At 40.3% G+C, this 25,085-nt stretch overlaps 4 protein-coding genes across 6 annotated transcripts in view; all 4 read left to right on the forward strand.

Annotated features, from left to right (window-relative positions):
• The first annotated feature begins 1,138 nt into the window (after positions 1 to 1,138).
• Positions 1,139 to 2,976, forward strand: LOC122987400. The gene is made up of 2 exons (XM_044359277.1): positions 1,139 to 2,268; positions 2,376 to 2,976. The coding sequence occupies exons 1-2, from the start codon at positions 1,501 to 1,503 to the stop codon at positions 2,457 to 2,459; spliced, it is 852 nt and encodes a 283-aa protein (XP_044215212.1). The 5' UTR covers positions 1,139 to 1,500; the 3' UTR covers positions 2,460 to 2,976.
• A 1,731-nt stretch (positions 2,977 to 4,707) lies between these two features.
• mgat1a (alpha-1,3-mannosyl-glycoprotein 2-beta-N-acetylglucosaminyltransferase a) lies at positions 4,708 to 8,711 on the forward strand. Its single transcript, XM_044360029.1, has 3 exons — positions 4,708 to 4,936; positions 5,865 to 6,784; positions 7,356 to 8,711. The coding sequence occupies exons 2-3, from the start codon at positions 6,152 to 6,154 to the stop codon at positions 8,052 to 8,054; spliced, it is 1,332 nt and encodes a 443-aa protein (XP_044215964.1). The 5' UTR covers positions 4,708 to 4,936; positions 5,865 to 6,151; the 3' UTR covers positions 8,055 to 8,711.
• An 888-nt stretch (positions 8,712 to 9,599) lies between these two features.
• Positions 9,600 to 16,357, forward strand: sh3bp5la (SH3-binding domain protein 5-like, a). Its single transcript, XM_044358796.1, has 6 exons — positions 9,600 to 10,518; positions 12,415 to 12,477; positions 12,876 to 13,004; positions 13,162 to 13,326; positions 13,738 to 13,911; positions 14,208 to 16,357. Exons 1-6 carry the CDS (start codon positions 10,291 to 10,293, stop codon positions 14,763 to 14,765), a joined length of 1,317 nt encoding a protein of 438 aa, XP_044214731.1. The 5' UTR covers positions 9,600 to 10,290; the 3' UTR covers positions 14,766 to 16,357.
• A 65-nt stretch (positions 16,358 to 16,422) lies between these two features.
• Positions 16,423 to 25,085, forward strand: part of gabbr1a (gamma-aminobutyric acid (GABA) B receptor, 1a) — a 73,278-nt gene continuing 64,615 nt past the window's right edge. For all 3 annotated transcript variants that reach the window (XM_044358793.1, XM_044358794.1, XM_044358795.1), the window contains exons 1-4: positions 16,423 to 17,325; positions 19,703 to 19,789; positions 20,052 to 20,116; positions 22,221 to 22,359. In XM_044358793.1, coding sequence (XP_044214728.1) covers positions 19,711 to 19,789; positions 20,052 to 20,116; positions 22,221 to 22,359 — 283 coding nt within the window. In that variant the 5' untranslated portion in view covers positions 16,423 to 17,325; positions 19,703 to 19,710. The remainder of the gene's footprint in view (positions 17,326 to 19,702; positions 19,790 to 20,051; positions 20,117 to 22,220; positions 22,360 to 25,085) is intronic.

Below are 25,085 nucleotides of genomic sequence, written 5' to 3' on the forward strand. Positions count from 1 at the left end.
CGTAGTGTCTTTACCTTCATGCCACTTTTTTTTCTGTCTTTTTTCGGGGATGTCAGCTGTCAGTATTGACAAAGGGATAAGATAAGTGATCACTTGAAACAACTTTGGAGCGCTGGTGGACAAAACAGATGGTTCTGTTAACAATCACAGAAGTCCTCAACAAACACTGGAGGAATGACAGAAGTGAAAATGAGCTCTATTCATTTTAATGTTGCTGACCTGATTGGGGATCAGTCTGTCTGTCCTCCAGACTTTTAGCCTATCTGAGTGTTCTGTAGCTGTCTTCAGATAAATGTAACATAAAATGAAAAACAGCAAGGATACATTTTACTTTTAATGTTGAATAAAAAAGTAAGGTACATATACATTGCAATAACTTGTATCAAATCCATCTGAAAAACTGACCAACTGACAAAATGATTACACTTGCAACCCCCCTGCCCCAAAGTTAGTGAGAGAAAGTATAAATGTACTGTACTTAAGTACATTTTTTAAGTACTTGCACTTTACTTGAGTATTTCCAATTCCAGACTACAAGAGTATCATCAAAACGTACTTTAAGTATCAAAAGTAAAATTACTCGTTCCTCAGAAAAAAATGCCCCTGTGAATGTTATATTATTGTAAATAACAAGATTGTTAATACTTATTTATCGATGCATAAACAACATTTTACTGCCATAGCTGGTCCAGGTGGAACTACTTTTAACTACTTTGTACAGTTTGGTAGTTTAACTTTTCTCTGATCTTTGCTTTCTTGTGAGATGTTGGAGAGTTTTACCTCTTTGGGCCTCTAACTGTTATTTAAATGAAACCATCTGAGGCAGAAACACTAACTCAGACATCTGAAAGGTGATCACTCAGAACAACTTTGTATTGATTTGCAGTGACCCTTCCTTCTGAGGGGACAAGTGGACCTAAACCATGCCAGCAAAATGCCCCCCCACAGCATAACAGAGCCACCAGATCCCCTCACTGTAGGGGTCAAGCATTCACACCTGTACAGGTTTTTCCTTTAAATTGTCACCCGTCTGTAGAAAGTAGCAGAAATAGAAATATGCAAATAGAATGCCTCAAAACTGTACTTAAGTACAGTACTTGAGTAAATGTACTTTGTTGTGTGTTTACAAAGTAGTTTAAATTAACTCCACATCAAAGAGTACTATATAGCAGGCCTGATATAGTATAGAAGCCCACTACTATAATAGTATACTATTAGGCTCTAACACTATGAGAGTATTTTTTACAGTGTGATTTTTCTGGGGTACTTTTACTACAGCCCTGCCTAAAGACACACCCACCTGAGCCCCCCTCCGGGACTGTAGGGGCAAATATGGTTGGGTGGACCAGACCAGAAAAGACCCCCCCTTCTGTGATACACTACTTACGCAAATGAAACTTTACACGTTATGTGACCGCCGGGAGAGGCTGAACACTATAGAAAACCAAAAGGAGAAATTCCCAAAGCAGAAACGGTTTGTTGTGGACATTATCGACCACTATGGCTTCCACTCCCTCCGCCTCAGCCTTGACTGCTGTTCTCCGGTGTCGGGGAAATATCTGGACCAGGAATCCGCCGACCAAGCGGCCTGCCACCTCTGCGTATAGCCTCGGACTGGCCGGCGGGACGGTGCGCGACTCGCCAGCTGAGCGCCCCCGGTCACAACAGGCACCAACGTGGGAGGCTCTTCTCCAAGGAGAGCGTGTTGTGGTGGGAAGAGGACTTGCTGTAACATATAATTCGTCCCGGGTGGATGAGAAAATGTTGAGAGAGAAAGGTTCAAGGGAGAAAAATAAATTATGTTATCCAAAACTTTCGCGATCAAGAGCGCATGCCCCAAGGGACGCGTACTCAGCTGCGTCTGGTGCCCAAAACGCGCTGGTACGTCAGCTGGCGCTCAAACTGATATCTAACCTGCCTGGAACAGATACATGCTCTCAAATAATTCAGATGATTAAATATGACAAATATGCTGCGCATATCTATAAAATAGTATTTGTCCAGGAGACCATTGAATTCCCAACTGGCATTTTGAAAGTGTCCATAACTCCCTCATGTTTGATGGAAAATTCAAAACAAATACCCTCTTTCGTGTTAACTGGCTGGTCAACACTGAAGACCACCTGCTTGTCTTTGACTGCTCTTGTGTCAGAAATTATATTTTGCAAGCTGGCGGTGTTGTGTAGGTCCAGCAGCAGCACTGATAGTGCGCCACAGCATCTGCTGAGCCAACAGGATGCGAAAAACATCAAAAATGACGTCGTGCAGGTGAGCGTTAAAGCTGTTTAATTGGTTTGATTTAAGATAAAGAAAACAAGAGAAATGCTCATTTTGGTTTATCACTCAATTTATTCTCTTTGTCTCTTCTCTTTCAGGCAAATGGACAAAACCACAGTCCCACAGACCTCAACTCCTCCAAGGACTCTGCACAAAAGATCACAGAGGACAGACCTGACTGAGAGAGTCCAAGGCCTCAGCACCAAAAATACACACTGTGATCCAACTTATTTATTGACTTTTACTTTTCTTTCACAATACACAATGCACATTTGGACTTTAACCCTGTGATGTAAGAAAACAACAGGCTGTTTTTAGAGCACTTTTAGCTCTACTTTAGGAAAAGTACTGCAACAAGAAAAACCTGTGAAACAGCATTGTCTGTAGTCCTATTCTAGGCTTCCTGGTGGGTAGTAAAATATTGGCAATGCATTTTTTCTTTGAGCTTAGCTTGTATGTTTTGCACAAAAGCCTTTTTTTTTTGCAAAGATTGTGGAATAAAAGGTATATTTCCCTTTGGAATGGAGTAAAAGTAAATCTCACAAAATGGGAATATTAAAATCAATGCTGAGTACCTCAAAACTGTATAAATGTGATGGGCTGACTGAGAAATTGTTCTTATTTTTCCACTTGTGTTTTTGTAGATGGTTACTTGATATTTCACTGTGAAATATAATAAACTAAAAGTACAGAGCCTCACAGATATTCAGTGTAAGGTCACTCGCATAGCCTATTTTTAGTCTACTTTCCACCCCCCTGTTTGAAGGATGTGTTATAAGGCATGAAAGTCATGACTGCTATCACTGAAATACATGGTGGAAGAAGTCATTCAAATCCTTTACTTAAGTAAACACAGTAGTGGAAAGTAACTAAGCATTTTCACTCAAGTACTGTACTTAAGAACAGTTGTAAGGTACTTGTACTACTTCAGATAGTAAAATACCAAACATCTTTGACTTCTGTCCTTATCAGTCCTTCATTGAAACAGTACACATTTGCCATTCTCTTGAGACGGAAGATTCAAATTACATTCACTTCTCTGCAACTCAAGTGGAAAAAAGAGTTTGTATTGTTCAATGGTGGAAAGTAACTAAGTACATTTACTCAAGTACTGTATTTAAGTACAATTTCGAGGTACTTGAGTATTTCAATCGTAGAATTCTCTATTCACTCCACTACATTTCAGAGGTAAGTATTGTACTTTCTACACCACTACATCTATTTGACAGCTGAAGTTACTTCTCAGGTGAAGATTTGACACAATGGATAATATAACAAGCTTTTAAAATACAACACATTGTTAAAGATGAAACCAGTGGTTTCCAACCTTTTTGGCTTTTGACGTCTTACAAAAAGCAGTGTGTAGTCGGGGTCACGTTTCAGATGTCTATGAGTTGTTAACAGCTCCACCAAATAGTGATTTTTCCCTCTAAAATTCTCACATGGTTTCATTTCAATAAATGTTCAAATGATCCAATTTTTCACCAAAAATCAAAGATTAGAGAAAAAGTCCAAAAGCTGGAAACAGATTTGTGTATTATAACTTTAGTTTTTCTTCTTTCCTCTCCCATTAATCATCTCACGACCCCTCAGATTTATCTGGTGACCCTTTGGAGGGGCCTGACCCCTAGGTTGGGAGCCACTGGACTAAACAAGCTAACTGTATATAAAGTAGTTCAAATTAGCTCCACCTCTAGCAGCTACAACAGTAACATGCTGTTAACACACTGATGCTTCAGTGTTAATAAGCTAATGATGTCATAATATATCAGTCAGAGGGATGAACTGAGTAGGCCTACTTTTACTTAAACAGGCTACATTTTGCTGTTAATAGCCTACTTATATACTTTTACTTAAATAGGATTTTTAATGCAGGACTTTTACTTTTAATTGAGTATTTTTTACATTGCTGTGTTGCTATTTTTACGTAGGTAAAGGATCTGAGTACTTCTTCCATTACTGCTGCTGAAATGCCTTATAGACGTTAATAAAATGCAAAAACACCACTGAGCTCTGCCCTTACTGTTATACATCATTTGTTTGTCATCAGGTTGATAGAAGGGAAGGGATATATATTCCTCCATCCAACCAATACACATTTGCCTTTCTCTTGAGACTGAAAATGCAAATTACATGCACTTCTCTGCAGCTCAAGTGGAAAAAAACAGAGATACTACTGTTACAGTAGCTAGGTCTATATTCAATTAAAATCCACATCTGATAATTGGTGGCCTCCTTTTCTCTCTATTACCATATTTTGGAGCCACAATGTGTGAGAGCAGACAATAAATCTCCACAAAGACATGAAAGGCTGCAGTGTCTTAATTAGCTCCACAGAGAGCAGCAGCCAGCCGCCAAAGTGTTGCGTAATTTCTCAAGGTGACAGTTAGGGCGGGACTTCCCGTGACTGCTCTCTACCCAGGAAGTCGTCGTTGCACTTTTTTTTTTCTCCCTCCGCCTCTTCCTCCAGTCTTGCGAGAAACAAGAAAAAACTAAGGAACGACAAGTTGCTTTGATAGCTGGGAAACTAGCAAGAGAGCAACTCTACACCGGCTCCAGACGTCCTCTCGGCTCCTGTTTGTTCAACTTGGCGGGCTGTCATCGAAGAAACGGCGGAGAAATGGCCACAAGAGGAGGAGGAAGTGGTCACATTGTCAGGGTAAGGGCTAATTTCAACACGCTCCTCCTCAAGCTACTGTATTTACAGTCTAACCTGTGTGTCGAGCAGACGGGAAGACGGTGAGATCAATAAGCAGTGGTTATTGTTGTGTTTCAGTCTAAATAACTGGTTTATTTCGCCTGTTTGTCGACGCAGCTACAGGTGATAAGAGGAAATCGATAAGAGGCAGTTGGGTGAATCATCACTCAAGTTTACATAAAGCAACTTCCTACGAAATACAAATTACCATATGTTTGATGACATTACCTGATTTCCTGGTTTCATTGGAGCCAGCCAAGTTCCAGGTTGATCACTGATGACATTGTTTTATTAATCTTTCATTCAGTTTTCACTTTTGATTTCATTGCCGGTATGTACCTCTCAGCCTCTAACGATAAAAAAACAACAACTCATAAACAAGGGTGATGAAAGCCAGTAGCAAAATGATTGGCACACAGCAGAGAAGTCTAGCTGAGCTGTACAACAAATATTATCATCATATCTGGCAGCACCCACCCCTCTGCCCTGTTTCCTGCCTCAGACAACCATCAGTCGAAACTAACTAACTTCTCTTTCATATTCTCTCCCATTTCACTGGTAATGTCAGCACATCTCCAACCATCCCTGTTTTTCCTCTTTTTTTTCCTTCACTAATATTGTAACTTGTGTACTTCATGTGTTCACCTTTTACTCTTGTATTTATATGTGATTTTTATTATGTTTAGTTATGTATGTGTGTTGTTTTTTTTTATCTTGTGTGTCGCCCCGTGTTGTTTTTTATTGCTACTGCAACAGAACTTATTACCCCTGGGGACAAATAAAAGTCCTGAACTTGAACATTGTTTCATTGTCACACGTTATTCCCAGTTTGGTGTCACTTTTACTGCAATCTTTTATTTTCTTAAAGTACATCTTCTTATTATTACAGATGCAAGCGGATATTCGTAGTTGAGGATCTGCCAGAAGCACAACTTTACCCCAAGATGAGCTCTGCCCTCCATCATATTTCAGCAGTCTTTGCCTACGTTGACACTATATCGTGTCAGAGTAACAGTGAGCCAACAAGGTGTGACTCCAGATCTCTGATCATGCTCTTGTGATGATACACAGGCTACCCTTCCCGTATCCTGTTCCTATTGTCTGCAACAAGGACACGTCCTTCTATTCAGACCCTGTCCTCCTGATCCCCCCTCCCTCCCTTTGATTTTCTGGGCCATGCTCCGCAAGAGAGGTTCTCTCATTCTTTGTGGTACGTTCCTGTTTATCACCTGGAACGCCATACTGGTGCTTCTGCTGTGGGGCAGACCCCCGCCTGGCCAGCCGGGCGACCCCGGCCGAGAGCACAGGGAACTGGCTGAAAGGCCGACTAATGATGTGCTGGGAGATATGCTCCGTATGGCAGACACGGTTGAAGCAGAGCTTGAAAGGCAAAAACAAATTCTGCTGCAGATCCAGAATCGCCAGTCAATATGGGAGCCGTCGAACATAAACGGACCCAATGTTGTCATCCCCCGTCAGCCTGTCATTCCTATCCTGGTTATGGCCTGTAACAGGGTCACCGTGAGGCGCTGCTTGGACAAACTCCTGGAGCACCGTCCTTCAGCAGAGCTTTACCCAATCATAGTGAGCCAGGACTGTGGACACGCTGAGACGGCGGAGGTGATTCGCTCTTATGGAAATCAAGTAACTCACCTGAAACAGCCGGACTTGTCGGATATCGCTGTGCCACCTGCGCACAAGAAGTTTCAGGGTTACTACAAAATCTCCAGGCATTACCGCTGGGCTCTCAACCAAGTGTTCAAGACTCAGTCTCACTCCTCTGTTGTCATTGTAGAGGATGACCTGGAGGTAATCATTATGTTCATTTGTGTCATTAAATTGCAGTTAATGCCTTTTAGAAGTATTACATGATATTCAAAAGCCCAGTGATACATTTTAACCATTATTTTTTTGATATAAATAAATACACAATGCATAAGTTCCATATACATTATCCTTAAAACTAGGGCTGCAGCTAACAGTTATTTTTAGTATTGATTAATCTGTTGATTATTTTCTCAATTAATCAATTAGTCGTTTGGTTTATAAAATGTCAGAAAATGGTGAAAAATGTTGATCACTGTTTCCCAAAGCCCAAGATGACACCCTCAAATGTCTTGTTTTGTCCTATCCAACAGTCCATAACCCATAGATATTTAGTTTTACTGTCATATAGATACATATCAGAAAATATTCACATTTGAGAAGCTGGAATAAGAGAACTTGGACATTTTTACTCAAAAATAGTTGGAGATTAATTTAATAGTTGGCAACTAACTGATTAATCGACTAATTGTTGCAGCTGCACTTAAGACAACTGATTTCACTTGTTGACATGAATCACGTAAACTGAAACTAAATTATTCATCTCCTACTCTAGGTGGCACCAGACTTCTTTGAGTACTTCCAAGCCTTACTGCCACTTCTGAAATCTGACCCTAGTCTGTGGTGTGTGTCAGCCTGGAATGACAATGGCAGGGATGGCTACGTGGATCCAGGGAAGGCAAACTTGCTCTACCGGACAGACTTCTTCCCCGGGTTAGGGTGGATGCTCCTTAAAGAGGTGTGGGAGGAGCTGGAGCCCAAGTGGCCCGCTTCATTCTGGGACGACTGGATGCGTCAGCCCGAGCAGCGCCGCGACCGTGCCTGCATCCGCCCAGAGATCTCACGGACTATTACCTTTGGGCGGCAAGGCGTGAGTCTGGGTCAGTTTTTTGACAAGTACCTGCGTTACATTAAACTGAATACCGAATTTGTGCCTTTCACAGAGTTAGACCTGAGTTACTTGAAGGAGGAAACATACAGAGAAAAGTTTGAGAAGGAAGTTTATAGTGCTCCTGTGGTTACATATGAAGGTGTCAAGCAGGGGAAGCTAAAAGGACCCGGGCCCTTTCGCCTTCAATACTCTAGCAAGGACAGTTTCAAAGTGATGGCCAAAAACCTGGGAATCATGGATGACTTGAAGTCTGGAGTCCCAAGGGCAGGATACAGAGGGGTTGTCAGCTTCATCTCAAGAGGACAGAGAATCTTCTTAGCCCCTCCTCCAGGATGGACCAAGTATGATACCACCTGGAGCTGATAATCCAGAAGAAAACCTATGTGCAGTAGCCTTTTTGTAATCTCTAAAAGGCCATTGGGGAGAGCATTCCAGACCAAAGACTGATGTTGTTTAAGTTTCTCTTTGAATGATATGTACTCAAGTTAATTGTCCTTGATAATGCAGAATGGATTGTCCCTCTTTCTGGTGTAGGGCTATTGCCAATGCCACTCAGGTCTTTTTCATATTCCAAATCATTTCTTACAGTGTATAATACAGCCTAAACAGCTTGTCAGACAAAACTGCTGTAATTCACCAGAGATCTATTTTTATACTATGCTAATTGTGCACATGACATTCATCGATGCATTCAATGCAATTCCTAGTTTGCCACTTTTGTTTGAATTATTTGCAATTTCTGGTAGCCTATTTATGTCCGATACAAATATGAAAACATAATCTGTGGTATGGTTGCTTATGGTGGTGGTCACTGGTCATAACTGCAGTATAATCTGTCATTTGATTCTCATTGTTTATGTCCTCTATGAAAATCAGTTCTTCCCAAATACACTTTAATGTCAAATAATTTTGATTCTTGATGATTCTTCAATGTAGTACTACTTGCAGGCCTGTTAACTTGCAAACTCCATTGTGTGTGTTTATATATTTTTGGAATAAAAAACCAATACACAATCTAGATTTTTAACTACTAATTCATTTTCAGTTTACAGTTAAATATTTGTACTTTCTACTCCACTACATTTTATTTGACAGCTTTAGTTACTTTTCAGATGAAGATTTGACATAATGGATAATATAACAAGCTTTTAAAATACAACACATTGTAAAAGATAAAACCAGTTGTTTCCAACCTTTTTTGCTTTTGACATCTTACAAAAAGCAGTGTGTAGTTGGGGTCACATTTCAGATGTCTATGAGTTGTTAACAGCTCCACCAAATAGTGATTTTTCCCTCTAAACTTCTCACATGGTTTAATTTCAATAAATATTCAAATGATCCAATTTTTCACCAAAAATCAAAGATTAGAGAAAAAGTCCAAAAACTGAAAACAAATTTGTGTATCCGAATTTTTTTTCTCTTCTTTCCTCTCCCATTAATCATCTCAGGACCCCTCTGATTTATCTGGTGACCCTTTAGAGGGGCACGACCCCTAGGTCGGTAACCAGTGAACTAAACTAAGTAGTTCAAACTAGCTCCACCTCCAGCAGCTATAACAGTAACATGCCGTTTACACACTGATGCTTCAGTATTTATAATCTAATGTCATATATGATATTATCAGTCAGAGGGACCAAACCAGTAATTTTACTTTAATACTTTTAACTACATTTTGCTGCTGATAGTTATGTATCTTTATCTAAGTAGGATTTTTCACGCAGGACTTTTGAGGCGGCAGCGTTATCGATAAGATCTGGTTATGTTTAGACATAAAAACCACTTGGTTAGGGTTAGGGAAAGATCATGGTTTGGATTAAAGTGATCACTTGAAACGTGGTGGGTACTTCCGTGATGTCACGCCATCTTCGTCGTCAAGGCAACAGTAAACACCACAACAACGTTACGGGTTTTTTTTTTTATAATAAAATGTCCCGACTCGCAATTGGAAACATGACACTTGCGGCTGGAAACGGGAAGCAAACAGTTGACTACTACAGCGAAGTCCACTTTTTCAGGGTAATCACACCTGCATGAGAAGGGTCTGAGGAGAGAAGTCTGAGGGGTCTGAAGAGGGGGCTACAGTTGGACCCTCAAGTCTACGGCAGCCGTCCTGCCCCAAACCTTGCAGCGCGTCAGTTTCTAAACAGTACTCGGCTGTTTACTTCATTTGAAATGATGATGTGAGACCGAAATCGCTAGCTAGCTAGCCTAGCTAAAGTAATTGATGAACTCGGGTAAGAGATTGGGGGAAGAACATGCGTGACAAAGCGGACATAGTGATGGCCCTCCTTATACTTTTACTCTCATGACATATATTTCTCCTCACCTGTTTGCTCTAAAGCAGCCGTTAAATTCTCGCTTACGGCGTTAGCCTGTTAGCATGCTAGGCTAGCTTCGGTGGGCTCGTGTTTCGGCGTGATTTGATATGGCAGATTGCAAACTCAACAACAATCCGTTGGAATTATCTTTAATTTACTCGGGCTTCATTGCACTTATATGTTGTAAATAGGGCCCGGCTTAGTGGTACAATAGCCATCACGTCTGCTGGCGACGGCAACCTTAGCTAACGCTGCTGCTAGCGGAACTTTGTAGGCCCGGGATGGAGCCAGGGGACTTGCGAGAGAGCCCCGCCGGGTCCGGGGAGTCTGATGCTGGGGATTGGAGGGAGGATATTCCCGGCGAGGATCAGGAGGTCAAGGCTGCCGAAACTAATGGAACAACACTAGAATCGGTGCACACCCGAGAGGAAGGCGAGAATGAGAAACAAAAAAGCGTGGGAGAGCAATTACACAGTCCATACGAGGAGGAACTGGACCCCAGAATCCAGGTACAACACCCATCAACATGATGTTTGTTCTGTCTTTTAGGAGGCATTTCTTTCTTTTTTTCAAACTTCTGTGTATTGGGAGTTTTGGTACATGTGTAAATACAATTAAGTTACATGTATTATGTAAGAATATGTTGTACATTGACTTGTGCAAAGGAAATCCAAAAAACAAAAACAGCGAACAAGACAAAAAAGGGACGTCACAAGTATCACCGTAAACACTCTTGTGTTATCAATCAGGCAAACTTTATTTGTACAGGACCTTTTATACAGGTTAGTGCAGTTCAAAGTGTTTCACAGATATAGGTCATAGATATGAAAGGAAGAACAAGTGTAGACCGTAAAACCGGAAAAAAAACAAACAATTTGACGACGAGAATTAAAAATGTTGAAAACGTAGTAAAATAAAATAGATTTAAAAGCTACAATATAGTAATAATAATAAGAAAATAGAGTGAAATAAACCTAGATTAAAGATAACATACCATATCAACCTTCCCTCTCGGTGAAAATTTATTTTTTTTCTAAGTGCTTCACCACATTTTTCAGCAAAGATAAGTGGGCTAGTGGGTTTTTCTGTTTCCAATTTTAATAAAATCAGTCCTCATCATAATAATGTCACTTGACAGCTCTACCATAACAGCTTTAGCACCAAAAACAGCCCAAATTGGGTCTGGTTAGAGTTGTTCTCTCTAGCCTCAGACAGAGTTTAGAATATTTTAGTCCTGTATTTAACAATGTTTGGGTAACTCCAAAACATGTGTGCTAATTAAGCCGGTGTCTGTCCACATCGATCACAGGATGGATTTACTGTAGGAAACATCTTGGAAAGTCTCAGTTTGATGTAATATGTAATATCTAAACTGCAATAATTCATGTCCGGTACATACAGAAGAGGAATGAATGTGTTCTTGGGCCTTTGTCCACTTATCTTCTATGATTTCCACTCCCAGATCTTCCCGTCAGGTTTCTTTTAAATGGTCCAATGTGACTGTACAGTCTATTTGTACAAGTGCAGTAGTCATTTAACTTGTAACCCTGCATCAAGCCAGGTGGGGATATTAATCTGTCAGGTTGTAATTAGTGATAACGGTACCTGGGTGGGTAATACTGGATTACTGTGTTTAATCCTGATGGAGGAGGTAGCTGTGTGCTGGAATTAATACACTTTTATGATGCATTTTCCTGTATTTAGTGTTCACTTCATAATAAGTACTGTAATCTGTACAAAGTCTGTTATCAGATCAGAAGTGATTATTTTGTCAGGTGGCTCAAAATTGCATCATCCATATCTCTGGCACCATAAAATATAGAGCTGCAACTAACGATTATCTCATTATAGATGAATCTGTTGATTATTTTCTCGATTTAATGATTAGTTGTCGGGTTGGTAAAATGTCAGAAAATGGTGGAAAATGTCCATCTATGTTTCCCATTAAGCAAGGTGACGTCTTCAGAATGTCTTGTTTTGTCCTCAACTCAAAGATATTCAGTTTACTGTCATAGAAGACAAGAGAGACCAGAAAATATTCACATTTTAGAAGCTGGAATCTGAGAATCTGTATATTTTTCTTTCTTAAAAACGACTCAAAACGATGAAGCGATTTTCAAAATAGTTGCTGACTGTTTTAATAGTCGGCAACTAATCAATTAATCAACCAATCGTTGCAGCTCAAGTAACATACCTGCTATGTACATATCATACTAGTTTGTGCTTTTCATCTATGACCATTACATTCAAATAATGGTTGTCTAATTACATTTGATTTAAAAGTAATGCTAACACATGAAACTGGGGTCCCAGACTTTATATGCAAGAATACTAGTATAACTTATTTTTTCATAGTTGTTAATAAGGCAGTGAATCAGTATAATATTTTCCCTTTTTCCCCACAGGAAGAGTTGGAGCACCTCAATGAAGCCAGTGCAGAAATCAACAGGCTTGAACTGCAGTTAGATGTAAGTAAAAAAAAAATACACTTTGCTCCCAATTAAGGAGGTTTGTTCAGTCTTCAAACACGGATCATATAAAACGCTTTGATTCTGACTCAGGAGAACTGTGAAAAACATGTACTATCACCCTGGGAATTACTTGAGAGTCTGTCTCTGCTGCTAAATATTTTATCAATCTACCCAGAAGGTGCTAATCAGTATGATAATTTTGTTTTTGAAATCTTTTTAAGGCAAAGGGTCTGGAAAAGGGAGAACTCTTAAAATGGAAATTGCATTGGTGCTGGTAGTTTGACACCCACTGAGAATCGATTGCTCACTTCCATCCATACTCATGTGTAAAATCTAATCAGTCATTCCATTACAGATCAATCTTATCTTGTCATTTTCATGCATTCTCCATCTAGGACGCTAGATCAGGGTACCGGAAGATCCTCACAGAGTCTGCCAGGAAACTAAACGCTCAGAGCTCTCAGCTTGGTAGCTGCATAGAGAAAGCAAGACCGTATTATGAAGCTCGCCGCCTTGCGAAAGAGGTATGCACATAAAAAGGAAAAACCAGAGTATGTCAGAAATGTTCTTTATCTGCTCTTTGATAGAGATCCGGTAGTTATTGAACAGAAAATAACACGGGGTCGCGTCCTCGTCATAGTTCGCTCCTGTAAGCTGTAAATGGTTGTCTGCTCTCTGTAGGCTCAGCAGGAGACCCAGAAGGCAGCTTTGAGCTACGAGAGAGCGGTTTCTATGCACACGGCTGCCAGGGAGATGGTCTATGTGGCAGAGCAGGGCTTGATGGCTGATGGAAAGAACACCCTGGATCCCACCTGGCAGGAGATGCTCAACCACGCTACCTCCAAGGTAACGAAGAGGAGGAGGTACACATGCTATAACACAGAACAGGGTTGAGTGGGCCATGTACAGTAGGTGGTTGTTGTGTCTCACACGGGATGATGCATGTCCTCCAGTGAGGTAAAACGTTGACTGAAAAGAACAAAAAGCAGAAAATGAGAGTTCATCTAAAACGTGGTGGATAGTTTCAAAACAGTCACGTCTTCATGATGCGGCAAGTGACATACGAATAAAACAAGAAGCTTAAACAATCAGGTTGTGGTTTATTTGAGCATTTTAACATGTAAAAGATGAACAAAGTCAATAGTTTGGGAGAAAAATGATGCTGATGAAACTACAGGGGCAGACTTAAGGTTGTTGCTCTGGTCTCTGGCTCATGTGTGTGTGTGTTTACATCCGGCTCCTGCGCGTCTCTCACAGGTGAACGAAGCCGAGGAGGAACGACTCCGCAGTGAGAGGGAGCACATGCGCGTCACCCACGCATGCCAGGAGGCCGAGGCTCGGGTTCAGATGCTGCAGAAGTCCCTCAAAAGAGTCATCCTGAAGTCCAAACCTTACTTTGAGCTCAAAGCTCAGTTCAACCACATTCTGGAGGTAATGCGGACATACAAAGCCCAGTAATATCTCTGTTCGTGAAACCATAAGCACATAGGAGACATTCTGTCTGGTGTAAACTGTATTTTTTCACTCCTAGTTTACCATTCTGACAAAAAAAAAATCAGTGTGTCTAATGGAGTTGTAAATATGCTGCTGACATGGCAAAAAATGCTCTAATACATTCTGAAATTTATGGATTTATTCAAGGTCACTGGTGGGTTATTTTCCTGTTTGGCATAAAATCAATGTTGAAATTGATGATGAAAGTTGCTCTGCCCTCTGTGTGACTCCAGGAGAACAAAACCAAAGTGCTGCAGCTGGAACAGCACGTGGCTAAAGTGAAGACCCGCTATTCCATCGCCCTGCGAAACTTGGAGCAAATCAGCGAGCAGATCCACGCTCAGAGGGGGAGGGACCAGGCCGAGGGAGGGCGCCCCACTGTCTGCGGTGGGCGGAGCCCCCCTGTCGGAGCGGAGTCTGACATCAGGGTTCAGGAAGAAGGTGGAGCCTGCGGTGGTGGCGTGACGGGGAAAGATCGAACGGATGCAGCCATCAATCTGGTGGAGAAATACAAGGAGAAGGAGAATGAAAAGGAGAGGGAGAGGGAGCGGGAGCGGGCGGGGTCGGATTCCCTTTCGGTCTTCAGCCTGCAGACCATCGCTTCCGACTTGGAGAAATATGACTCCATCGAGCACCTCGGGGACCTGAGCGATGTCGGGAGCGTAACTGGGGATGAGGTGGAGAAAGAGAGAGGCGGAGTGATGGATAGAAGAGACAAGCTGACAGAAACGAGCTCCAAAGAGCGCCAGCAGCAGTTCCACAAGCAACACCACCGCAGCTTCAGTTTGTGAGGCTGTCATAGATACAACAACTATATAACATTGTAAAAGTAAAATCTTGAGTTTTAAGTGATTCAGAGTAGGGATAAAGATCCCTACCTCATCGGTACCAACCAAAGTATAAGACCGTGAATTAGCTGAAAATGTAAAACTGGAGCGATCCAGTTGTAGGTGTATGATATTCAGTGTAAATAAGCACATGTACGTTGACTGACAACACATTATTCTAAGGCTGACACTGACATTGCAACCTAGTTAGAACACTACTGGAATCTACAGAGCTTACATCCCTCCAGGACAAGTATACTGTATATTCACTCCTTCTGAGGGAACTGGGGAAAAAAAAAATGTTCTTGAGCATGAAGGAACAGGGAAGAAATTTTAAAAGCCTTGTTTGAACTGACATATTTAGAAAGGCATTGTTTCCTCCTTCTTCCCAGGCTAATTGTTGATCTAATTTGGTGAGAGTGGTGAAAAACAAAACCCTCCATTGTTTTCCCACCAGTCTTGTCGAGTATCATCAGTGATTCCTCTTAAGGTAGAGGATCACCAGGCCCCCCCCCCCCCCCCCCCCCCTCTCTCTATCCACCCTTCATCAAGTTAGTGTTTAGGGAAAAATGACAAAGACGATTCTCTGTCGGTGCAGAGCGAAAGCATGCTTGCGTTCACGTTTCGTATATATTTATTTCCTGTAAAATGCTGCAAGTCGTTATTTTGGCACAAGAGAATGCGTTTTTTGAGAATTCCTGAAATCACGAATGGAACAAATGGAGTCTGAAGATGATAAAGAGCCTCTGACTCCATTTGACTGTTTCCACTCTGACAGCATGCACTCCTGTTAGCTATTTAAATAGACAGTTTATGACATGTATGTAGGGCTACATGATGAAACTGAATACTGACAGCGTTAAAGCTAGATGCCATGTCTTCTTATTTTATCTGTTATGCTGTAGTCTTATGATGCAAAAGCCTTTCCCAAATGTGTATTATTTGAACATTGTTTACATTTGCTGAAGTGGATTTCTTTGGCCTTTTTATCTTTTTATTATTATTATTATTATTATTATTATTTGGTTGTAATTTGAAGTGTGCCTTTCCACAGAACAAGTAACAAATTAAGCCTGAGATGAACTTTGCTGTAAACTAATTCTTAAAAAAAAAAAAAGAATACCCTGAGTCACACAAGCACTGTTTTTCCGATAAGACTTAAAAGAGTTTATTTTTTTTGTTTTAATTTCTGTATTTTCTTTATTTTATTGTACTTTGCTTGTCAAAGTGTGAGATGCAAAACAAAAAAAAAGTCAAGAAATGACTTGTAAATGTATGTAATTATTACAAAGCTGGAAAATATTGACATGTACAGTTACATGTGTCGCTGATTTGAATATTTGACATTTTTGTTGTACAGCAGAATACATGAATACAGTCTCTCCTCTGTATTTAAATCATTTACTGTTGCAGTTGATCTGAAACACCTCACCTTCACTGCTGTCTTAACGATATGTCGTCACCCTTTTAAGGACATCTGTGAGTTAGTCAGTGTCACTTAATGTTTCCAATGTATGCATTGTCATAACTATACTCAATAAAACAGATCATACTTCTTTGGCCTGTGTGATTCACATGTTTTCTATAGAATTGTATTTCAAGAGGCAGGATTGAAGAGGAAGAGGGATGGTAAGAGGCAGAGGGAGAGGTTATGTATTCCTCAGCCTTGCTTCAATTATTCAGCAGATATATAAATATGAAGCAGGATGCTGATCTCAATAGATGGCAGAACAGGAGCAGAGAATGGTGGAAAAGACAGAAAGAGGAGATAAAGGAGTCGATAGGCTTTGAGTTAATAGATGACCAGTGTTGTAGAAATAACTGATTGCTGCTTCGTTGACTTAAGCTCCGAGGAGCTTTAGAAAAAGGGCTTTACAATGTAGTCACTGTTAATACCACAGCGCCATATCTGCACCTCCACCCGTGTCTAGTCTTCCTGCCGTGATATAATTATTCACGGTGGGATAAATCCACAAGCTTATCATAAATCCAAAGCCTCCGCTCCTTCAGATTCATTATGATATTCCGTTGTTGTGGGCCTAGAACTGAGCGTGTTTCATCTTGGGAAGGAGGAGAGAGAGAAGAAAAAAAAAAAAAAACAGATAAATGCGTGAGCAAGGGACTGTTACGCACGGTGCGTCTCCATCATGACGTCGTGAATTAGCTCAAGATTGTACAGGGGGGGGGGGAGTGGAGGAAAAAAAAGGAGGAGAGTGTGGTGAATCGGTGTTTCGTCGTGTACGGGGATGCGTTTGTATATAGTGCATGTATATTTTTTGTATGGATTTTTGTCATTTCTTACCTTTGCCATGCGTAACTGCAATACATGGAAAGATCCCGAATAAGATCCGTTTTGTTTTTGTAACAGTCTGTTTACGCACGGAGCAGCTTGCACATTTATAGCCATATTAATATAGCCATAAAAAATCGTTGCAAAGATGCATATTTTTACCAAATAATCCGACACTGGTCTTTCCACCCGGAGGACGTACTGTTATCTTGACTGAGCGCATCGAAACTAATAGTAAGTACACATGCTACAGCTTTGCTTCAGGGGGCTATATGCTACTATTACTGTAGGTCGCAATATTAGACTACATCTATTCAGAAATTGCTCCATTTGCCATGTAGATAATCTAGACGAATGCCAAATTCGTTCCACATTATGTATGCAAGGGCCATTCATTGTCGATGGGCACAGGCCACATTTGTTTTGAGTTCCCTCTTGTAAGAAACCATCACAATCCTGTCTGCAGTTACATTTATACGCTTTAGAAAGAGAGAATACCAGGGGGATAATGTGCACCTTTTTAAAACATCATCCAGCCGGTGTAAGGAGGTGACATGTTATATTCTAGACGCTACTTTTGAGACCCATTCAGATGGGGACTATACGGGCGAGCGTCTTCTGGTCGGCCTTCCTCTACAGGCCATCACGGATTCCCTCGTCAACAGCCGACAAGTAACTACCGGCAGCATACGGTTGGTGGCACCCTTACTGTGACCCTCACGTCTCAATAGTTCATGCTCAGCCATGCACAAAATACAGCATTTGAGTCTATGTGCATGTGCCCCGTGTGGCCCTGCTAAGAGCTTAAAAATAGCAATTATGGAGTGTGTGTGCTGTTTTTGGTGTCGAAATGGACCGGAGCAATCCTTTCCATTGCAGCTTCCGGCATTAAAAACACACAAATAAGTAGGCAGTGTGTATGCAACATTATAGGTGGAGCTGAAAGTGGATGTTTCTGCAGCAGCTGCAATGTTTTGGAGCAGTGAAGGCGCTGTCCGTGGTGCTGAAGCCTTAATTGCATTTAAAGCTTGAGGCTAGTTGACGGGCCCCCTTCTCCTGTCTGCTCAGTGCCATTGCAGCCCCATTGCTGATGGACTTAGCTGGCTTTGTGCTGGTTAGGCTGCCTCATCCGTGCAACACTCACTCACGTCGTTTGCTTTCATCCGGCTCAGTGTGTGATCGCTAATATTTATGACTCCTGCTGGGCTGTCCTTCTTTCTCCCTCTTTTCTCTCCACTGCCTCCCCTCCCTCCTTTCCTACACAGGACAAATGCACACACACTGTATACTGCCAACACACACACACACACACACACACACACACACACACACAGACACTGGTGGTGTCTACCTCCTGCATGCTTTTTGTCAGTGAACTCTAAAATACACTGGATAATGCTAATGGAGTATCCAGCAGAGTCTTCTGTCTGTCTTCCACAAGGAAGCTTCAGTGCCATCTGTCTCCCTCACTGTGGTACTTTGCTTTGTTATGTCCCCCCCTCCCACCCACACCCCCCCGACAGACACACACACACACACACACACATACACACACACACACACACACTCCACCCCCTTACTCACCCCCTTACTGCCTTGTTAAGTGCGAGAGAGTATGGATGTGTTTATGTTTGTGCATGTGTGACAGCCTCATAAAGCAACATTTATTATTCAAAACTGCAAATGAGCAGCTATATATAGTTTGTTTATCGTTGATACAGTCGTGTATGGTTTGTGTGTGTTTCCCTGCCTGCCAGCACTTGAGGCGCTGTGGCTCACGGGACTCAAGGGTCTTTTGACTTTTTGCTGGTTTGCATAGCACACTCATTCTGTACTTGTGAAATATGCACGTTAGGCTGCCAGTGTGACAGGTAAGTGGCCTGTTGTTTTACCATTCCTGTTAAGCAGGTGGATTTAAGAGAGGATTAATGACCTAACTTGCTCACATTTGGACAATACTTATTTGTTTTTGTTGATATTATTTACTGATTTCATTGTAAATTCAGCCTTTAAAAGCTGTCAACACACCTAAAAAGCACCTTCCTGCTTTGCAACCAAGAGCTTTTGTGTCCAGTCTACAAGCTGTGCCAGGTACTTTTCCACCATTACACAGAGAAAACGCTAACATCTATTGAGTCTGTCTTGGTTCGAAATGTTTTCTATGAGCAACCTCTTTGCAAAAAATATCAGCATGAGCCATCAAAACCTCAGCTAAAACCTTGTATAGAGTGTCTTTGAAATGATGCAAAGCTGGCTGTCAACTGAACCTGAGCTGTCTACACTGTAAATACAAATAGAAGCAGAGAAAAGTGGGCTCATACTGCTGCTCATCCTCTCTATGCACTCAGGTAGGTTGAAAAGGGAGCTTTCTTTTTTTTGCCAAAAAAAAGTTGATGCATCCCTTTTAGGGAGGACAGCAGTGATCCGAAAACGACTGTAGTGCAGCATGAATACTGTAAGAATATTTTCTCAGTAACCCCTTTTCTCCTTTTGTCTCCTGTTTCCTTTTCTGTCTTTCTCCAAAACCCTCAATTTCCTCGTCACACTTCCCTATTTTCTTATAAAACCCCTCTCTGTCTCTCTCTCTGTCTCTCTCTTCCTTCTCTTTCAGATCCAGAGATGGCACGGCTATTGTTTCTGATTATGCTCTATGCTCTTCCATCCCTTGTTGTGCCCATACATAATTCATCAACTGGAGGTAATTTGCGTGTATTTGCGTGAATCTGTCTGTGTTTGTTGTGTGTGTGTTTACAATATGCATTAATGTACAGAAGTTACTCCATAGAGATTGCTAAGTGACCTGAATGAAGAGCTGTAATTTGTGCAGTGAAGAAGGCGTCAGTTAAATTGACAATATATCATCTTGCTGTAATATATCTACATTATCGGGGACAGAGCTCTCCCTCTCTGCTCTGGTTCCTTCTTCCTTCATTCTTCTTCCTTTTCTCTTTTTTTCCCAGGCTGTGCAATCATCCGGCCTCCCAGGGATGGGGGGATCCGCTACAGAGGCCTGACACAAGAGCAGGTACAGAGAATGCTGTTACTGCACCAGATCTAAATTACAGAGCCTGGCCTGTCAAATCAAACACATTAAACCTGCAGTTGGCTTGAAGATGTCCCAAAGAAATAACAAAGGATTGAAGAAATTTAACAGCTAACACTCACTATTAGTCATCAATACATTATCAGCTGGCGGTTAGTACATTAGTACTTTAGCTAATAATGTAATACTAATAATGTTGGCTAATGATAATCCCATTATCCGCTGACATTTTATTACATCATTAATCAAAATGTTCTCACGTTATTACTTAAAGAAATATAGTTTAGTGTGTTAGAAACGTAATTAGAGGAACATTTTATGACATTTCTAAATGTTATACACAATCAGTAGCTACAGAGCGATCTGCTGGCTCTAATGGCTCATGTGTGTAATGTCCTGGATCAGCTGCAACCTCTGACCTTTGTCACATCACACATCCAGCTCTCACTCTAATGTTTCTACGTTTCATTCAACTGTGAACTGTTCAACAAAGCAGATTTGTAAAAAACACACACACACACACACCGGGATTACATGTGAGGCAAAGAGAAACATACTAAAATGTGAACATGTATGCACCATGAGACTAAAATTAAATACTAATCATTACTCATGATGGGGAGTACTATTACTCAGCCTGTGGAAACTGTGGCCTTGGGAAAGACGACACATTTTTAACAGACAACTTGTGTTACAACCTTGGAGTGCAGAGTATGAAAGACAGTAAGTGGATCTTGAGTTAATAATCTTCTGTCAAACCCTTAACATCAAGTTTTTCCCCTTTTTGTTTCCCCTTAAATAGTTTTAAGGTTATTTAATACTTTTTAATCTGTTGACATACATTTAGCATGAAAATTCATTCTTGACCTGTGAAATAGTACTGTGGTTTGACAAAAATATTCTTAACTCAAGGTTCAATTACTAGCTTTTTCCTGTGCTTTCAACAGCATTTCGCAGTCTTCATCGACAAATGAGTTTACTCACCTTCTATTCACTGATGAAGACCATGGAATACAGTTGAATGCTACGCAAAAAGCTAGTAGATTTGTTTTTTGTCTATCTTTAAGTATACAGTTTTCCCCTTTCCACTTAAAAGATTTTAAGGATTTTAAAATAATTTAATTCCACACTGTCTGACAGAATCATATACTGTAATATTCTGTATCAGCCTGTTCCAGCTCTTTATTGAAGCTATATCATGTTTGCATAAGTGAAATATTCAAACCCAAGACTCCATGTTTTTTATGGCTGCACCACACCATCAAATGTAAATTATTTAGATGTCTGTTAAATCATTTTACACACATTTTCCCCAAATTAAGTCTGACATATTTAGTTACTTTGGAAACTTTTGGATCTCCACTAGAATCTAAAATAAAGCTCTGTGGATCTGAGCAATGTGTGGCTGCACAGCATGAATTTATACTGACCAACCAAATGACCGATCCAAGAGCTTTAAGAGGTTAATCTGTTAATCTCTTTTAAATCCTGTGAATTTATGGAAGTGCAATACTAAATCACTGTTGCACCCTTTAACTTTTGGCTCACTTGTGAATTAGTGGTATTGTAAATTACATCAAACAAAACAACAAACATAGATGGTGTCTCATCTTCATGTCATCCTGTTTGCACCACTATTTTTAGTATAATACAAATGACTGTATGTTCATTTAATTAAAGATTGTAATTAATCCTATACTGCAGAAAAGCCAAGTCAGAGAGGAGATGCAGTTTCAAAGTATGAAAAGGACCAAAACCCCTACAACTGGGCCTTTTAAATCATTCAAATTCTCATGAAATTCACATGAAATTGAAACATAAACACACACATTTCCTTCCTCTCCCAACCAAAGTGAAGGTGTTGTTCAAAGTATGACAGCTCATCAATTCAGACAATACTGTTATGCAATGTTCTCCCTAGCAGAGCTTTATTGTCAGAACCATATGGCACCATCTACTCTTCTGCATTGAGACAGAATGTAGCGGGTCCCTAACTGAATGAGAAAAACCAGTATGAGAGAGCATCAATCACGCTTTAATTATTGTCTCTTCTTCCAATCTCCCTGGGTCCGTGTCTCCCTTACAGATCCGCAGTGTGCAGATCCTGCCGGTGGATTATGAGATAGAGTACATCTGCAGAGGAAACCGGGTGATCGTGGGACCCAAGGTCAGGAAGTGTTTACCCAACGGCACATGGACGGACATTACGCAGCACAGCAGATGTTGTAAGTCCTTTTTTGTTCTAATTCTGTTCCCCTTTCATCCTGTCCCTCTTCCTTTCCCTTATACTGTCACAAAGTTCTTTTTTTTCCCCCAAATCATCCTTGCGTATAATAACATGCCATATCTGGTTAATCAACAACACATTTTTTTTAAAGATATGTTTTTGTACATTTTTGCCTCTAATTGACAGCTGATAGTGGAGAAGCAGACAGGAAACAAGGGGGAGACAGAGGGGCATGACGTGCAACACTCTCTTAATCCCCAACAAATTAAAACCACAGTTACCGTGATAAAATCTCAGTTGTTTTGACAGCACTTCCCCTTCCCTGTTTACACTACACACGGAAGAAAGTGTGAAATACTGTGCAATCTTCACTCTCACTTTCCTAATGATTGAAGTTATTTTTACTCATTACAGTAGTAACATGTAAATCCACAGTAAGGTAAAGTAATGCAACCATAAGTGGAGCTTAAATGAAATCAATCCACAGTCTTGTACTGTTGTGGGTTCCCACCTCCCCAGTACATGTGCTGTAATTAGTTACAATTTAGAAGGTGTTATCATCTTGTTAATACTGACAAATGAATACCTATAAAATCTCTTAGTTCATTCTTGACATTGGGAACAGTATGTGTGGCCACTTATTAGCTATTTTGGAGCTTTTAACCTCATCTCATGGTTTTCAACAGTGAACCAGCCAATCAATACATCAAACCTTTATTTGTATAGCACCTTTTACACAGGTTTGTGCAATTCACAGTGCTGCAAAGATGACAGACAAGCTGATAATAAGACAACATTAAAACAATTTGAGACTAATTCATATGAGAAATTAAAAATATAAAAATGTAGCGATAAAACCATTATAATAGATAAAAATAGAATAGAATAAAATAGACTATGACAAATAAAATGGATACGAGGAGACATGAATGGAGTTGATTTGGGTGTGGACCTTTGAGATTGAGAGATTTCTGATTAGTAGTATCTAGTCAGCTTTCTGTCTCTACATTCTGAGATGTGTGTTTGATTAAGGGCTGTAAATTAATAAATGTAAATGTGAAATGATCTGTAATACCCCCATAGAGGACAATTTGGGTTTGCATTGCTTTGGAGGGACTATATTTAGATTATGGTTAAAGAATAAAGGAGCTGATATGCACTGTGTTCCTTCCATTTGTTATATATTTTATTATGTTTATAGTACTGAAGTTGTTGTACTGTTTCTACATGGTTAGAAACTGTGTGTTCTTGTTGGAAACTACAAACCAGCATTTTCTTAATGGACATATGAAGCCTGAATATAATTTCTACTCAGAGAAATAAGGCCAGCGATCCAATCAAATCCCTGTTTTACTCTGTTTTCTCTGTTTTTGTTCTTTTGGTTCACATTTAACATCAGTGGAATTTGTTTTTCCCAAGAGTGCATTCTCCAAAGCAGGATTTTTGTTTTCTCTGGCTTATGTAAGAGCGCAAGCTGCAATGTGCAGATTGGAGTTTTATTACGTGCTGGAAGGAAGATTCAACAAACTCGGCACAGCTAAACAGAAATATATTAATGAGCTCAGCCATTTTGTCAGGAAATAAAATGAGGAAGACAAATACTAAACCATATGGAGGCTGTAGCATTGCAAGCTAACATCACAAAGTGGGCCAATTTGGGAGTTGAAATGTAGCCTAATTTATTTATCACTAACACAGAATGTGTCTATATGAGTGTTGAGAGGCTTCTTAGAACAGTTGAGGTTACATTTTTAGGACTTGCTAACTTTATCAAATTTGTATTATATTGTGACCATACTGTATTTAGGTTAAATCTATGTACAGGGCAATTTACAGATGTATCCACAGCCTAATATCTGAACACAGCCCATTAACATATGCAAACATTTCTCAGAGGTAAAGCTGCTCAACAGACAGACGTAATCTCACAAGGTGAATTAATTGAGACCTAAGCCTCAGACGTTGGTTTAGGTAAAACATTTTTCCCTTATTTTCATTTATATTCTGTTATGTTTTCTTAAACCTAATACTTGTTCAGACTTCATCTGTAAACTGCTGAAGAGGTCGATGTTTTTTGTGAAACGCATGTCAGCAGCAGCAGCAGCAGCAGCAATTACCAGAAGAGATGAATAACCTTGAAAAACAAGACGCTTTTTTGCTTACTGCAAGTCTTTGCTAACAGTGCTAACCTTTCATCTAACTTAAAGTATAATGACAAACACCTACAACACTAATAACATTTCCATAGAAATGATTCAGTCCCAGACAGTTTAACAACCTTGGTCATGATAAAGGCTAACTAAAGCTAACTAGCTAATTAAATCATTTAATTTCAGTTTGTTAGCTGTTCATGAATGACTGCCATTGAGTCCAGCAATGAAAAAAGTATTACATCATGTGCCCAAGCCAAAGAGTCGTCTGTTCTATTAGATGTTCTCTTAGATTAGATATACAACTCACTGACTCTGTGGATATACTATGATGGCTGAATAGGCCTGAATGATGCTACTTAAATAACACAGAACTTTTGAAATGCAGTTTTCCACGTATAATTTGACCATTTTGATTTTTCATTCGACAAAATTACATTGCAAAGTAGCTCATTACACAACTTCAGAATTAAATAACTCATTGCTTTTGGATTTTTTCCCTTGTTTGCTGGTTAAAGCTGCACTAATCAATATTTTGCATACACAATTGATTAAAGGATGATGTGTCCAATGA

The sequence above is a fragment of the Thunnus albacares genome, chromosome 8 (genome assembly GCF_914725855.1).
Source record: "Thunnus albacares chromosome 8, fThuAlb1.1, whole genome shotgun sequence".
NCBI classification, from domain to species: Eukaryota; Metazoa; Chordata; class Actinopteri; order Scombriformes; family Scombridae; genus Thunnus; species Thunnus albacares.